This window comes from Mytilus galloprovincialis, chromosome 8 (assembly GCF_965363235.1).
Source record: "Mytilus galloprovincialis chromosome 8, xbMytGall1.hap1.1, whole genome shotgun sequence".
NCBI classification, from domain to species: domain Eukaryota; kingdom Metazoa; phylum Mollusca; class Bivalvia; order Mytilida; family Mytilidae; genus Mytilus; species Mytilus galloprovincialis.
In genome coordinates this window covers 88,123,820-88,140,375 of record NC_134845.1, presented here as the reverse complement: position 1 = coordinate 88,140,375, position 16,556 = coordinate 88,123,820, and the positions used below count along the sequence as shown (strand labels likewise).

The 16,556-nt window shown below is 32.1% G+C and overlaps 1 protein-coding gene across 1 annotated transcript in view; it reads right to left on the bottom strand.

Annotated features, from left to right (window-relative positions):
- Nucleotides 1–12,570, bottom strand: part of LOC143043646 (uncharacterized) — a 31,594-nt gene extending 19,024 nt beyond the window's left edge. Inside the window, exons 1-4 of the mRNA XM_076215853.1 lie at nt 12,437–12,570; nt 8,810–8,935; nt 4,066–4,104; nt 1,720–1,845 (exon numbers count right to left, since the gene is read on the bottom strand). Coding sequence (XP_076071968.1) covers nt 1,720–1,845; nt 4,066–4,104; nt 8,810–8,935; nt 12,437–12,488 — 343 coding nt within the window. The 5' untranslated portion in view covers nt 12,489–12,570. The remainder of the gene's footprint in view (nt 1–1,719; nt 1,846–4,065; nt 4,105–8,809; nt 8,936–12,436) is intronic.
- Nucleotides 12,571–16,556: the final 3,986 nt, after the last annotated feature.

Sequence of the window (16,556 nt, the reverse complement as noted above, 5' to 3'; positions counted from 1 at the left end):
CTGTTTTTCTGTGAGGATTGCGAACCGTTTTTGGCCGAAACCGTTCAAGAGCTGTCCCGTTATTAATACGAAATTCGTCAATATTACCCACGTCAGAGTCCCGACAATTACAGAATACAATACGAATGAGACCAGACAAAGCCGGTTGCAATGCGATAGAGCGGACCTGTTCCAACAGTACCTGATCATCCCGATTATGCCGACAGTTTTCGAACGGATAACTTCCGTTAGCGTCGGTTCACTGTCTGGTCACTGTCTGATCTCTGTCGGACCGAATTTTACCTGGCCAAGTTTGAATTTCCATCCCCGATTCACAGGACCTTGATCAGACTTTTGACAAATTTTAATCGGGAATGGTCCTGTCAAGTACGGTAATAAATCTCGTGAATGTGTGACCCCAACTTAATACCCGTAATGTTGTTATAGAAAATACTTTTAAAATAGAATTAATCTGTTAAAGAGAATAATAATAAGACATTCAGTATAATAAATTAAATAACACATAGCTGAGAGGGTGAAAGAGCAGATAGGTTCACCTCAAAAAAGCATTGTCAATCTTGGCTTCACCACGGCTGACAATGTTTTCTCGGGGTACCAATTTGCTCTATAACCCTCTCAGATATGTGTTATTTATATAATATGCAATGAAATGTTAAGTGGAATTTTTTCCATAGTACTGGGCAGGATAAACCTTTACTCATGCCAATTATTTCTTTATTCGAAACAATAATAAATTCTCCACAATTTTTTAAAATATGCAAATTCAACAATGACTTATAGGGGAAACAATGGTGGTATTACACCTGTAGTAGATATTCAGTATTTTGAGTCGTAAAATGACAAATGAAAATTGACAAGGAAATTGACAACATGATAGAATTGGAAAGACACAAAGATGACAATCAACATTATATAAACATATTGGAAAACAGAGATCATTTGGTTTTTTCGTATAACTTGACTGGTGTAATCACATGAACACTAAATGAGGCAAAGTCGTCTATAATAGATACATATGAATCTTGTGTTGTACATGCAGCATCTGCCAAGCGAGTCATACCTAGTCAAAACATCGCAATAAGGACACAAATGTTATAATCTTAGGTTAAGAAATGTGTTGAGACACAGACCAACCCCTCAATGAAGGTGTCCGAAAAACGCCCCCATTTTGAATAATTCAGCTATTCAGCCATTATTTCCGTTCAGGAACACCTTCCTGCTAACCGATTGTGTTTGGTTTGAATATAGCTAAACGTTTCGCAATAAGATGAGATATGGAAAACGTGAACAGATGAATTAGACTAAATATTACTTATTATTATTTGATTCATATGAATATAAATGTGAGGTTCTTACTATAATGTGGGTTATTCAGTGACAAGGGTTGGACGTGACATAAGAAAAAGATATATTGATATCTTGTAGTATATTTACCCTGTTTCGCTCTTTATGAATTATGATTCAAATAAGAACAAAAATAAGTCAGTCGGTTGATGTGTACATGTAGTATAATTCTTTCTTTGTTATTTCTGCCACTCTCCCAACAATTATAACAAAAAATAAGAACAAACACCAAGGGACAATACAATAGGGAAATCTACAAGAACTTTCTTGTTTGACCGCTGATGAACAACAAGCGCTAGTGGTGGATTAACTAAATGCAAAAGTGGCAATGGTACTTGAAGTATGTAGCATATGTATTTTAAAAAAATAATATACCTTTTGGAAGTGTTCCTGTTTTTGGATAATTTGGAAGCCTTTCTCCTCTTTTTGGTCTTGTTCCCGTTTTTCCCGTGTTTGGCAACGTTTGTGTTTTATCACCTTGGACAACCTGTTCGAAGTTTCCTAATAAATATGAAATTATCATTAAATTAGGTTTGATAATAAATGTTCATGTTTTATAATGTATTGAATTTTTTTGAACAGGTTCATAAGTGAAACCTGCTAACGTTTGTACACGACGTTATTGACTTGCAAACGAAGTATGTTGTGGCGACTGTTGTGCTATGTGTATAAAAACGACAATGTTTTATATAGAAATTTACAGAATCTCTCCAAGAATACTTTGTTTGCGTTCAAATCAAATGCTCATTCCATCGAACCACTATATAATGCCCATCTTGCAATTCATAAAATTCATATGTTTTTTTGTTTATTTCTATTTACAGTGTATGTAAAGTACGGATCCTAAAATATCATTTTCACTGTATATGCCATAATTTTTTGATGTAGAATGATAAATAAACAGACGATTTTTGTTTTTTTTATTTTTGAAGAAAATGAAGAAAATTAGTTAAAATGTATATGTTTAGAAATAAATAATACTAGTAAGACATTGTAAGAGATGCGGGGTTTTATCGCGCCTAAAGCCATACAGCTGTGAAATATATACCGAAATATGTGAATAATTAGTACATTTCACGAACAGATCGTGCAGGTGATTTAAAACTTGCAGGTAAGATGTTCTCGCAGAAAAATATTCATTTCAACACAATTATTAAAGTTTTATAACGTAGAATATGTTTTCTTATTCAGTTTCTTCATATTGAACTAAATTCCAATATTATGCTTTCTTTATTCGAGTCATGTTTACTGTCGAATAATGATACTATACTTTCATTTTCACTGTAGAGCGATTCATTAGTATTGTAAATGCGGTGCATTTTCACTATATGAATTATTTTTTTTTCTCTATTAAAGTCTTAATTTAGCCGACTTGCTCAAACAAAAGATAACGTGAGATAAGGATTTGATAAAGTTTAACTTGCGGAGGAAAGTTTGATTTAACACTCTAATAAGTTCAATAGAAATAACATTTATTTCAAATGTATTCCATACAATTTATTATAAATCGTAGGGATCTTTATCCTTAGTTTATTTATCCATTTCCATGACACTTCATCACTAGTTCCGTACAACTTAATAAAGATTAAATCGTTGGTTTACCCGTTTGAAAGGTTTAACACATAGGCCCTTTATAAGTTGCTGTTCGGTGTGAGACAAGACTCCATGTTGAAGACCGTATTTTGACCTATAACGGTATAGTTTTATAAATTGTGACTCGGATAGAGAGTTGTCTCATTGTCACATATCATATCTTCTTATATCTGTCTATGGCTCAAACCGAAATGGGATGGGATACAAAGGGATAAAGAAAACACACTACTGTTCTAATATATTTATATGGACTTAATATTAGTGTTGTCAAATCGCACAGTTTTGCGTAACCGGTCACTCGGATAGTCGTTCGACCGTTTTAGCTCATGTCTGAGAGCCTTGCCTATAGTACACTACCAATGTTCGTTTTCATAATACGATGAATTTTTAAAAAATAGAGAACTGAAATGGGCAATATGTCAGAGAGACAACAACCCAACAAAGAGCAGATATACATGTTATAAGGATTGTCTATGAGGAATACTGGCGAAGTTTGACTTTTAATAATCCAATACCACCGTATATTCTATGGCGTTTGTTATATCTTCATATTGATAACCTTTTTGATTTCGTCGAATTAAAATGATTCTTTCTCTTTCTTTTGATGTCTCAGAATATAATGTGGGTGTTTAAATTTAAAATCATTAAGCCAGTTGCAGCAAAAATACATTAATTGCTTTCACCTTGTGTCTTCTAACACATTAGACAAGTTTTACCACTAGAAATTTAAATTAACGCATTGATAGTCCTGTGACAACCTTGTGACTGCAATCAACGTATAATTAAGAAATATTTATGAATTTACATATCAATATCTATGGGACAACATATAGTATTTAAAATTATAAAAAGCATACATATAAAACCACGGTCTCTCTAAATTTCATTGAAAAATAGTTTAAAGCTTAGATCGTCATTTTTACTCTTATCCTTATACTCTAAATATGAACGCATTGGAGCTTTGAATGACACATGTTTCATAGACTAAGTTGTCCATGTTGTCTTTGAATCTAGTTTTGAATTATGTAATCGAAAAAGTCTAACTGAAATTATTGGGGAAATCAATAAAAATCGTTTTAAGCAGTAAGTGTGTCTCTTTTTTTTTCTATCATATAATTATGTTCTAACCTTCTTGAGTTAAAATGTCATATACACCTCTCTTTTCAACTGAAATTGAAATACATTACATTATTAGTATATTTTATATAATTATTAATCGAACGAGGTTGAAGTTTAGATACGCTATGATCCCTTTTATAAATATCAGGGGGAAATATAATTGATACTATCATAAGTAAGATTAACTACTTGTACATTCTGTATAAGGTACACGTATATTATACTGACCGACTTTAGAAATACAACACTTGATTATGCTTTTTAATTCATATTTTTATATATGCATTTTTTTGTAAACAAACTTATGAACAGAAAGTTCTTTCATTACCGCCAGTTTGAAAGTTGAATTGATTACTTTCCTCAGTTTTAGTTTGTAATCTTATATTTGATACGTTTCCCTCAGTTTTAGTTTTTAACCCGGATTTGTTTTTTTCTCTATCGATTTATGAATTTTGAACAGCGGTATTCTACTGTTGCCTTTATTTACGTCATTTTCAAAGTTCAAATATTCTGGTACACTCTGAAACTCTGGTTTTCTCTTTACCAATGAACGTGGCATCGTTAAAAGCAATGACTACCTAAAACAAACGCCAAAATGATGATCAGAAAGGTCACCCAATTCTGTTTGGCACGTTTTGGGTTCTGTTTTGCACCTCATAATTTTGCCGTTGTTCCACTCATTACAATGGGTTTTGTCAATTATGCGGTTGAAACTTTCAGGCTTTAAATGTTTTTCTGCAGTCCATTCTCTGGTAGCTCAGACAAAGGGAAGCATGTATCGCACAAATCTGTGCAAAATTGCATTCATCAATTTGATAAGCAGTAACTGTTGACGTTGCAGCCGTATACCTGTCTCGGAAATGATGTTGCGTAATCAGATTCTATTGACGATGCATTCTCACAACATGTTGATCTGGTCATTGATGGTCTTCAACATATATATCCCGTCTACCGGTATCATTGTCGGAAGGACAGAAAAACGAGTTTCTGACGTCAAATTTTCTGGTTGCAGCGAGTTCACGTTTTCCTGTTTGCAGTGTGATATACTGGGTTGATTCATTTTTTTATTCCTCAGTCTTGGCAATATGGAGATGCAAGGTTTTTTTTAACGGATTTAAGTGTGGTCAAGGATTGAAAGAACTGTTTCACAAAGAAACAAAATGAAAAATATCTTTTATTTGTTCGAAATTACTCTTTCTGCAATAAGTGCGATCTCAATAATCCGATAAGTTTAATAACCACAGGTAAGTCAAATGTTATTTTTTTTTGAAACAGATAGACGTATGATTAGCATAAATAACAGTTGTATGAGAATAAAACATGATTTGGTAAAAAACAATCTACAATATGAGTGTTACGTTTTTAAAGTCAGCCAGTATATATATATATTAAACATAGAAACGTCATGCTTGGCTGTATATTTGGGAGGAAGCGTAATCTGTTCAGTAATTTTGTATTGAAACAATGTCAATTATTCTAATTTTCCATGTTTTTAGTTGTTAGTGTAAGACTACAAAATCATGGTACGTCACATTCGCTTGTATATGAAAATAGGTCGAAAAAAGTTATATTCTTGATTTTGACAGTTGTAGGTAATTAATGATACATTTTATTGCAGTAACACATTTCTGTTTCATTAAACATAATTCTTGGGTATTTCAAAGCACTTTTTTTTGGGGGGGAAGGGGGGTTTCTATAGAATATTTTATAAACTTGAGATTACATGGTTACTACAACGTGAACATATGTTTAATAAGGGGATAACTTTGATAGTTTGACTTTGTACTGGTTTGGATTTGTAACTTTTTTTATCTGAGCGTCACTGATGAGTTTTATATAGATGAAACGCGCGTCTGACGTATTGAATTATAATCCTGCTACCTTTGGTAGCTTTGTACACCACTGGGTCGATCCCGCTGCTGGTGGAAGTTTCGTCTCCGAGGGTATCACCAGCCCAGTAGTCAGAACTTCGATGTTGACCTGAATATCAATTATATGGTCATTTTTAGAAATTTCCTATCAACAAAACTTTGAACTTTTAAATAAGTTAGGATTTTCTTATCAAAGGAAATAAACTCATCATAGATACCAAGACTAAATTTTGTATATACGCCAGACGCGCGTTTCGTCTACAAAAGACGCATCAGTGACGCTCTAATCCAAAATATTTGTTAGATAACCTAAGCCGTATTTGGCACAACTTTTTGGAATTTTGGGTTCTCAGTGCTCTTCGACTTTTTACTTGTTTTGTTTGATAATTTTGCTTATATGAGCGACATATGAAGACAAAACAAGCGTTTGGCGTATTAAATAATAATCCTGGTACCTTCGATAACCTTTCAACTTCCAGTGATGGTTATTTTCTTTTATTATACTTCACGTCAAAATGCCATATTTTGATTGGCTAATACGAGGGTGTTCATTTACTCTATCACATGGTTAAGAGGGTGACAGTTTTTTTGAATGTTAACATCTCGTCTAGACCAATAAACAATCGACAATTAAAAGGACAAAGAATTGAATTTACATCAAGTAATTGAATACAATTCTTACGTTTTACGTTTTGGCTCAGATTTTATTTATTTAACTGTCAAAATAAAAATAACAAAACACTTGTTTTTCCTAATGCGGGATTCACACATTGCCGATTATTGCTCCCGGTTGAGATCAGACAGCGATACGAAACGAAAAGTGAAAAAGTCGGATTACTATCCTCAATTATCTGGAATATCCTATCATTGTCTGAACGCAGTCGTTTAAGTTCGTAACAGATTCCTACGGGTCGGGAAGGGTCCGAATAGTTCGGCGAAGCATCCCGACAGTTATGTGCGTCACGTAACATTCGGGGAAACTCAGCCGATTTAGTCTAGTCGGATTACAATCGTGGCTATGTCGTGACAGATTCTGCTGTATCGGATCAAAATCCTACCAATGTTCAGTGTATTCAGGACGGTGTCCTGTGGAACGGGAATGATCTGGAGAAATTTTTCATTGCTGTTTTTCTGTGAGGATTGCGAACCGTTTTTGGCCGAAACCGTTCAAGAGCTGTCCCGTTATTAATACGAAATTCGTCAATATTACCCACGTCAGAGTCCCGACAATTACAGAATACAATACGAATGAGACCAGACAAAGCCGGTTGCAATGCGATAGAGCGGACCTGTTCCAACAGTACCTGCTCATCCCGATTATGCCGACAGTTTTCGAACGGATAACTTCCGTTAGCGTCGGTTCACTGTCTGGTCACTGTCTGATCTCTGTCGGAATTTATTCGATAGAATCGGGACGCAGTCGTAACAGATTTGACTGAATTTTACCTGGCCAAGTTTGAATTTCCATCCACGATTCACAGGACCTTGATCAGACTTTTGACAAATTTTAATCGGGAATGGTCCTGTCAAGTACGGTAATAAATCTCGTGAATGTGTGACCCCAACTTAATACCCGTAATGTTGTTATAGAAAATACTTTTAAAATAGAATTAATCTGTTAAAGAGAATAATAATAAGACATTCAGTATAATAAATTAAATAACACATAGCTGAGAGGGTGAAAGAGCAGATAGGTTCACCTCAAAAAAGCAATGTCAATCTTGGCTTCACCACGGCTGACAATGTTTTCTCGGGGTACCAATTTGCTCTATAACCCTCTCAGCTATGTGTTATTTATATAATATGCAATGAAATGTTAAGTGGATTTTTTTCCATAGTACTGGGCAGGATACACCTTTACTCATGCCAATTATTTCTTTATTCGAAACAATAATAAATTCTCCACAATTTTTTAAAATATGCAAATTCAACAATGACTTATAGGGGAAACAATGGTGGTATTACACCTGTAGTAGATATTCAGTATTTTGAGTCGTAAAATGACAAATGAAAATTGACAAGGAAATAGACAACATGATAGAATTGGAAAGACACAAAGATGACAATCAACATAATATAAACATATTGGAAAACAGAGATCATTTGGTTTTTCGTATAACTTGACTGGTGTAATAACATGAACACTAAATGAGGCAAAGTCGTCTATAATAGATACATATGAATCTTGTGTTGTACATGCAGCATCTGCCAAGCGAGTCATACCTAGTCAAAACATCGCAATAAGGACACAAATGTTATAATCTTAGGTTAAGAAATGTGTTGAGACACAGACCAACCCCTCAATGAAGGTGTCCGAAAAACGCCCCCATTTTGAATAATTCAGCTATTCAGCCATTATTTCCGTTCTGGAATACCTTCCTTCTTATCGAGTCTGTTTGGTTTGAATATAGACGAACGTTATGCAATAAGATGAAATATGGAAAACGTGAACAGATGAATTAGACTAAATATTACTTATTATTATTTGATTCATATGAATATAAATGTGAGGTTCTTACTATAATGTGGGTTATTCAGTGACAAGGGTTGGACGTGACATAAGAAAAAGATATATTGATATCTTGTAGTATATTTACCCTGTTTCTCTCTTTATGAATTATGATTCAAATAAGAACAAAAATAAGTCATTCGGTTGATGTGTACATGTAGTATCATTCTTTCTTTGTTATTTCTGCCACTCTCCCAACAATTATAACAAAACATAAGAACAAACACCAAGGGACAATAAAACAGGGAAATCTACAAGAACTTTTTTGGTTGACCGCTGATGAACAACAAGCGCTAGTGGTGGATTAACTGAATGCAAAAGTGGCAATGGTACTTGAAGTATGTAGCATATGTATTTTTTAAAAATAATATACCTTTTGGAAGTGCTCCTGTTTTAGGATAATTTGGAAGCCTTTCTCCTCTTTTTGGTCTTGTTCCCGTTTGTCCCGTGTTTGGCAACGTTTGTGTTTTATCACCTTGGCCAACCTCTTCGAAGTTTCCTAATAAATATGAAATTATCATTAAATTAGGTTTGATAATAAATGTTCATGTTTTATAATGTATTGATTTTTTTTTTGACAGGTTCATAAGTCAAACCTGCTACCGTTTGTACAAGACGTTATTGACTTGCAAACGAAGTATGTTGTGGCGACTGTGGTGCTATGTGTATACAAACGACAATGTTTTATATAGAAATTTACAGAATCTCTCCAAGAATACTTTGTTTGCGTTCAAATCAAATGCTCATTCCATCGAACCACTATAAAATGCTCCTCTTGCAATTCATAAAATTCATACGTTTTTTAGTTTATTTCTATTTACAGTGTATGTAAAGTACGGATTCTAAAATATCATTTTCACTGTATATGCCATAAATTTTTGATGTAGATTGATAAATAAACAGACGATTTGTTTTTTTTATTTTTGAAGAAAATGAAGAAAATTAGTTAAAATGTATATGTTTAGAAATAAATAATACTAGTAAGACATTGTAAGAGATGCGAACGGGGTTTTATCGTGCCTAAAGCCATACAGCTGTGAAATATATACCGAAATAGGTGAATAATTAGTACATTTCACGAACAGATCGTGCAGGTGATTTAAAACTTGCAGGTAAGATGTTCTCGCAGAAAAATATTCATTTCAACACAATTATTAAAGTTGTATAACGTAGAATAGGTTTTCTCATTCAGTTTCTTCATATTGAACTAAATTCCAATATTATGCTTTCTTTATTCGAGTCATGTTTACTGTCGAATAATGATACTATACTTTCATTTTCACTGTAGAGCGATTCATTAGTATTGTATATGCGGTGCATTTTCACTATATGAATTTTTTTTTTATCTATTAAAGTCTTAATTTAGCCGACTTGCTCAAACAAAAGATAACGTGAGATAAGGATTTGATAAAGTTTAACTTGCGGAGGAAAGTTTGATTTAACACTCTAATAAGTTCAATAGAAATAACATTTATTTCAAATGTATTCCATACAATTTATTATAAATCGTCGGGATCTTTATCCTTAGTTTATTTATCTATTTCCATGACACTTCATTACTAGTTACGTACATCTTGATAAAGATTAAATCGTTGGTTTACTCGTTTGAAAGGTTTAACACTGGGGCCCTTTATAACTTGCTGTTCGGTGTGAGACAAGACTCCATGTTGAAGACCGTATTTTGACCTATAACGGTATAATTTTATAAATTGTGACTCGGATAGAGAGTTGTCTCATTGTCACATATCATATCTTCTTATATCTGTCTATGGCTTAAACCGAAATGGGATGGGATACAAAGGGATAAAGAAAACACACTACTGTTCTAATATATTTATATGGACTTAATATTAGTGTTGTCAAATCGCACAGTTTTGCCTAACCGGTCACTCGGAAAGTCGTTCGATCATTTTAGTTCATGTCTGAGAGCCTTACCTATAGTACACTACAAATGTTCGTTTTCATAATACGATGAATTTCAAAAAATAATAGAGAACTGAAATGGGCAATATGTCAGAGAGACAACAACCCAACAAAGAGCAGATATACATGTTATAAGGATTGTCTATGAGGAATACTGGCGAAATTTGACTTTTAATAATCCAATACCACCGTATATTCTATGGCGTTTGTTATATCTTCATATTGATAACCTTTTTGATTTCGTCGAATTAAAATGATTCTTTCTCTTTCTTTTGATGTCTCAGAATATAATGTGGGTGTTTCAATTTGAAATCGTTAAGCCAGTTGCAGCAAAAATACATTAATTGCTTTCACCTTGATTTTAGTACAATTTTTTTAGTTGAAATTTCGTTTAAAGTATGACAAAGCCTTGCACATTCAGATGTAGGTCTAAGCAATAATAGATCAAAAACAAAATAATTAAGTAAAATTAATCCTAAAATTTAATCGGATTACTGATTTAAAGTAACTGTTTAAAAAACATGTATACTACTCATGTTTACTTAAGGGGGCACTAGCTGTCAAATTCATGGTCACCGATTTGGCTCAAATTCTCATATTTGATTTATAATATATAGGTTCGTTTCGTGTGTATTTTAGTCCAGACGCCATCTAATTAACTATCGATTTGACCTCAGATGACCATATAAGCGATGTAAACATAAATAAAGATATGAATAGATTAAACGAACACGTGCAATTGGATTTTTATAGGTTTGATTTGATTTTATAAATAAAAAATATATGTTTCTCATTGTATTTAACCGTATAAGAATGATTTTATGTGCATCGAATTAGTAATCAAATAATTATCGTAGTTTCACTTTCATTGTTCTTTAAATAACCAGTACACGTACAATGCATGCGTTGTCAATCTCTAGCTAGGGGCTTAAATTGAAGTTCACATGAATACGGATTTAAAGAGGTCGACTCATTCACTTGCAAGTGAATACCTAATTATCAATGTTTTTTAGCGTAATTTGACAAAATTGAACCTTTTTGGCTGCAAAGAGCGAATTGTTACTTTACTATTTCACTTTCATTATTGATTGAACAAAAAAATCAAACTTTAGATTTTTTATATATCTCGTAGCTAGTGCCCCTTTAAGATCTCGCCCCGAGCTGATAGTGTGAGCCAAAATTTGTTCCTGTGGAATTTATATCACCGAAAATTTGTTCTGGGAGAACTTTTTTCACAGACGATTTCTATATCATTTGTTCCCTCTCTATAAAATAAATTCCATACTTTACTGATAGGTGATAAGAATTCAATAATAATTATAACGGCAATCCTCCTTATTACACACATCTTTAAATAGACTGGCCTTGTGTTAATTAAAACATGAGCTCCACCCGATCAGTTGAAATATCATTGGTAATATATATTTGATGAAGAATGAATTAGGAGTCTGTATTTCACTTTGAAAATATCATATATAATAAAGTCATCAATTAAGTTGTTTCATTTGTTGCAAGCCCATTTATCACATAAATCTACAATAAAAATTCCTCGCATCTTCGAAAATTCTACATTAGAAATGAATGCACTAATAGTCATAATTCATCGCATCTATAGTTAAAATGTATCGCTTTCAATAATCGATATGCTATATTATGTTCTTTTATAACACTTATTTGAACTTTAATGCTGTTTTTGTACATTAAAAAGACATATCACGATGAAAATATTTTGAAACTTGCCTTCAAATCAATTATTTTGGTATTTTCGAAACGTAAACAAACAGTTTTCCCATGATTCTTTATTTTACAATAGACATACTTGCATATGATAGTGAAAATGAACTAGCTGAATTCGCACTTTATATACATTGTATTTTATATCAGCATAATGTATTTCATCATCAATAAACTACTACAGTTTCTTTTACGTGCAAAATATAAAGCAACTGAACTTTCTTGAATTATGATATCTCTTTGCAAGTTTTGAATCTGACTGGCCAAAGGCGGTCAATCTACAGCTATTTGTTGTTAATTATTCAAATTTTTAAAGCAGGATATCTGATGATGTATAACTTACCACAGGTAATGCAGCAAAACATCAGAAATACAAATAATACTGTTATGTGCATCTTTCAGACGTGATTTGACATACAGTATAATAGTGTGAACTGTTCGTTTCTCCTTTTATCTATATCTATTAACAGATAAACAATTATCACATCTGTTAATCTAAAAGGAAAGTCACAGACAAACCTTAAGTTGTAATTGAACTTTATTTAGTACATTTTGCAATCAATTAATTGACACCTTCGAAATTATCCTTTATGTAGTTGTTTTGGACGATAGTTTCCCTTTAACTCATTTCATCGGCGACTGTAGTGATTTTAATGTTTTTCAATCTTTGTAAACTCTTCTTTTTTCAAGTCAGGTATTTTTTTACTTTAAATTACTAAATAAAAAATACACTTTTTTTTAAGTTAAGCTTTGCTAAAGAATATTTATAAATCCTCAATATTGTTTGTTTTTATTAAGTGAACTTTTATGTTCTGATTATATTTTTTTCTCCTACTATTTTTCTTTCTCTGATTGGTTGTTTCACAATATGTTGATTTGATATTTGATATATGATATCAAACGGTTCATGTGTTTTAAAACTGACACCGCTTAACCGAATACTTTTCTTTGTAAGAGCTTTTCCCCACAAGAGTTGTGCGCACTACTTCTTGACAACCGTAAAAGATTGCGACAAATTGATTTTAACAAATTGCTCGTTATATCCTAAAGATTTGCTAATAAGAAAAGATCCGGAGACTCAATATGAGAGTTATTTCCCCATATGCATTTAAGATGGGTGATATGCATTTGTAACTGGTTAACCAAAAGCGATTAATATCTATAATCTATAATCTATTTATTGTTCTAAAGTCCTTGGTAAAAATAAACGAATATAAGATCAAGGTCAAAGTTCAATGTCAAATTCTTTATTTAGATTTTGGCTTCTTTTCAATATAAATGTATCTGTAAGTGTTTCGACTTATTCAAGTTATTACAATATAAATAGATGAATAAATCTTATTTTATTATTGTGTCATATATCCTGTAGTTCTTGCATAAATCATCATTGATATAGGAATTTCTGTAAATCTATTATTTTTAGACATCAAATAAGTCGAAATACTCAGGATTTTCTTTGTTTTGCATAGATTGCCTTAGCAATATTTTGAGTAACTTGTATTAAGGTTTATGTACCCTTCTGTAGCCATTTTTGTACGAACTTTTCAAACTTCAATTGTATCAAAACTACAGATATAATGAATAATAGAGATAGGCCATTTTGTACATATTCCAAGGGGAAACTTGATGCAAAGCATTATTTTTTACTGTTCCATTGCATTTAATAGAAAAAGAGGACTTTGTGGCAAATAAATCAGGATTTTTATAGAAAATCCACAGCCTTTATCCTTGTTCTCTCATATTTGGCAATTTGATGACTGATAGATATAGGATTATTGCATGCAGTGCTAGCATTGATTCCCTTAAAACAAGTTTATAAATGTAGTTATTGGTTAAGACGAGTATAAATATGGCCAAAATCAAGTACACCTTTTAGGGTGCGCTCGACTTTAGTGACTCAGCACGAGGTGTTTTGGAATTTACAGGTTACTTAGAACTTTTTGTAAAAAATAAACACTAGCACATCATAGAAAATCAAGTGAGTAATTTATGTTTCAAATTTTATATTTTGTTCTCTACTGCTTCGTATTTGATGGGATCTTTCTAACAGTTTTGATTTCGAGTTCCAATGATCAGATTTGTGTATTCATCAATGATTAAACTGGTATCTTTGATATGGTTTTTTTGTTTTGTTTATATCCATCTACAATTTATACAGTTCTAACAAACATCCTAGCCACACTAATATGTATTGTTAAAAAGTATATTTTGTGCTTTAAATGTGAATACAAATTTAGTGTACAATCATGGACTGAAAAAAGAGACATAACTGACGTATTTCATTTTTTTCAATCTTGAGGATGTACGTAGAACAAGGTATTAAATAAAACTGGAAATCAACATCAAGTTTAGAAATTCTGCATTACCTCTTACTGCTTAATTTCATGATTTTTTAATATGATGTTACTATCTTTTTTTTTCTTAGTTGATTATTTTCATATTCAACCTGTTTATTATGATTTAAAGACATATTGTGCATTATAACTTACCTTGAGAAATAAATTGCAAACACTTGATAGGATGACTTAAATTTTTCATGTAATGTTATCATGAAAAGTTAGGAACAAAGCTTACTCCATGCATGCATGGACGAAGGCAACTAACGTAAAATTAGCCCATGCTTCCGTGAAATAAGTCTGCTTGCATAATTGAATAATTTCCAATGTCTATGTAAAGTTAGTTTAGCTCAAGCATGCAAGAACTAAGTCTGTTGTGTTAGTCCATGCAAGCATGGACTAAGTTAACGTTAATTGCCTTGTCCATGTATGCATCGAGAAAGTTTAGTTCCCAAGTTATCATGTTTACATCACATGAAAAGTTATAGTCACACTATCAAGTGTTTGCAATTTGTTTCTTAAGGTAAGTTATATTGCACAAATGTCGTTAAATCATTATAAATAGGTTGAAAATGAAAAAAAAAAAAACTAAAAAGAAAAAAAAATAGTTACATCAAATTAAAAAAATAATTGAACTAACATCATGAAATTAGGCGGTAAAAAGAATTATCTTCGGCGTAGTATATTTCAACGATTTTGATTGGTTAATGCACGTCGTTACAAAACCCATAGCCCCTGGGTGTTGCTAACCAATATCCCCGGACGTTGCTACCCATTACATCGGGGAACTTCACGCGAATTTTCCTTAGTTCCATGGTTGTTCCTTATGAAATATCGAATTCTGTAGATTATCCATGATGTCTGTATACTTAGATACTTTATCCATTTTTAGAACCCTACACTTAGTTAAAAAATAGGTCAATATCACCAATGTCAATAAAACTTTTTCAAATAATGAAAAAAAGACGTTACTTTCACTTTACACTTTTTGGTCGAATTTCTCTAAAAATCGCCAGATTTGGACTAAGACCGGGGATAAATTCGATATCTACGTTCATATCCGTAAATATGGACATTTTAACACCCTTCAGTACCCTGTACACCCTTCGGTTTCGCCTCAGGGTGTATTTGAATACTTCAAGGTGGTAAAATATCCATATATACGGATATGAACCTAGATAACTTATAATAACGGTTTTCTAAACTTGATGTTGATTTCTAGTTTTATCTTAAAATACCTTGTTTTAGGTGAAAAATTAAAACAATCAAGAATTTAAAATTGATACTATAAATCAAAAGAGCATTAGTTAAGAATCAAAATAATCAAAAAATATTGATAGGTGATAGAGCTCCTTTTCGAGATATTTGATATTTAAAAATGGCGGGAAAAAGCTGACTCGGACTTTTACCTTTTAATTGCATTAGTATCATTCGGGTCTCAAATCAAAAGAAAGAAAATCAACAATCTGTTATATTGGTTAATGACTTTTATGAGCTATTAAATCTTGTATGAAAAAATAAATGGTTGTTATGGGGCAAACTATGTTACATTGTATTGTATGGAAAAACATCAATGAGTCCAAACAATTGACAATAAAGCCAAAACCTCACCTTAGTACATCCTTTATGCACAAGAAAATTATCTTGGGATTAGCACATTTGAACGACAACTTATGACATTATTGACAAAAAAGGTATATTTAGACGTCTTAACGCCTTGTATGCATTTTTATTGCCTGACTATTTACAAGAATAATTCTTTTTTTGCTATCTGTAACTAGCGGTTAGATGTTAAATATGATTTGGCAATTTTGTTACTTGATATTAACAGCATTATATAGAAAACCAATATATATTTGGTATCTGTTTGATACATTGTGTCATTCTTTGTATATCATTGACAAAAATATGTATGCATTAAAAACAATGCTGTACAGTCTAAATATACATTTTACCAATTGTATAAGTAGCATTTTTATATCTGTCCTTTTGTCTCCACTATGTTATGTTCATATCATACATCCTTTGTCTTTGGTTTGACAATTCAAAAAAAATATTGTTAATTTCATCAGTTTCAACATTTCTTTTCATGTGTAATTTAGAGTGGAAGTTTCCACTGGCTTCGTT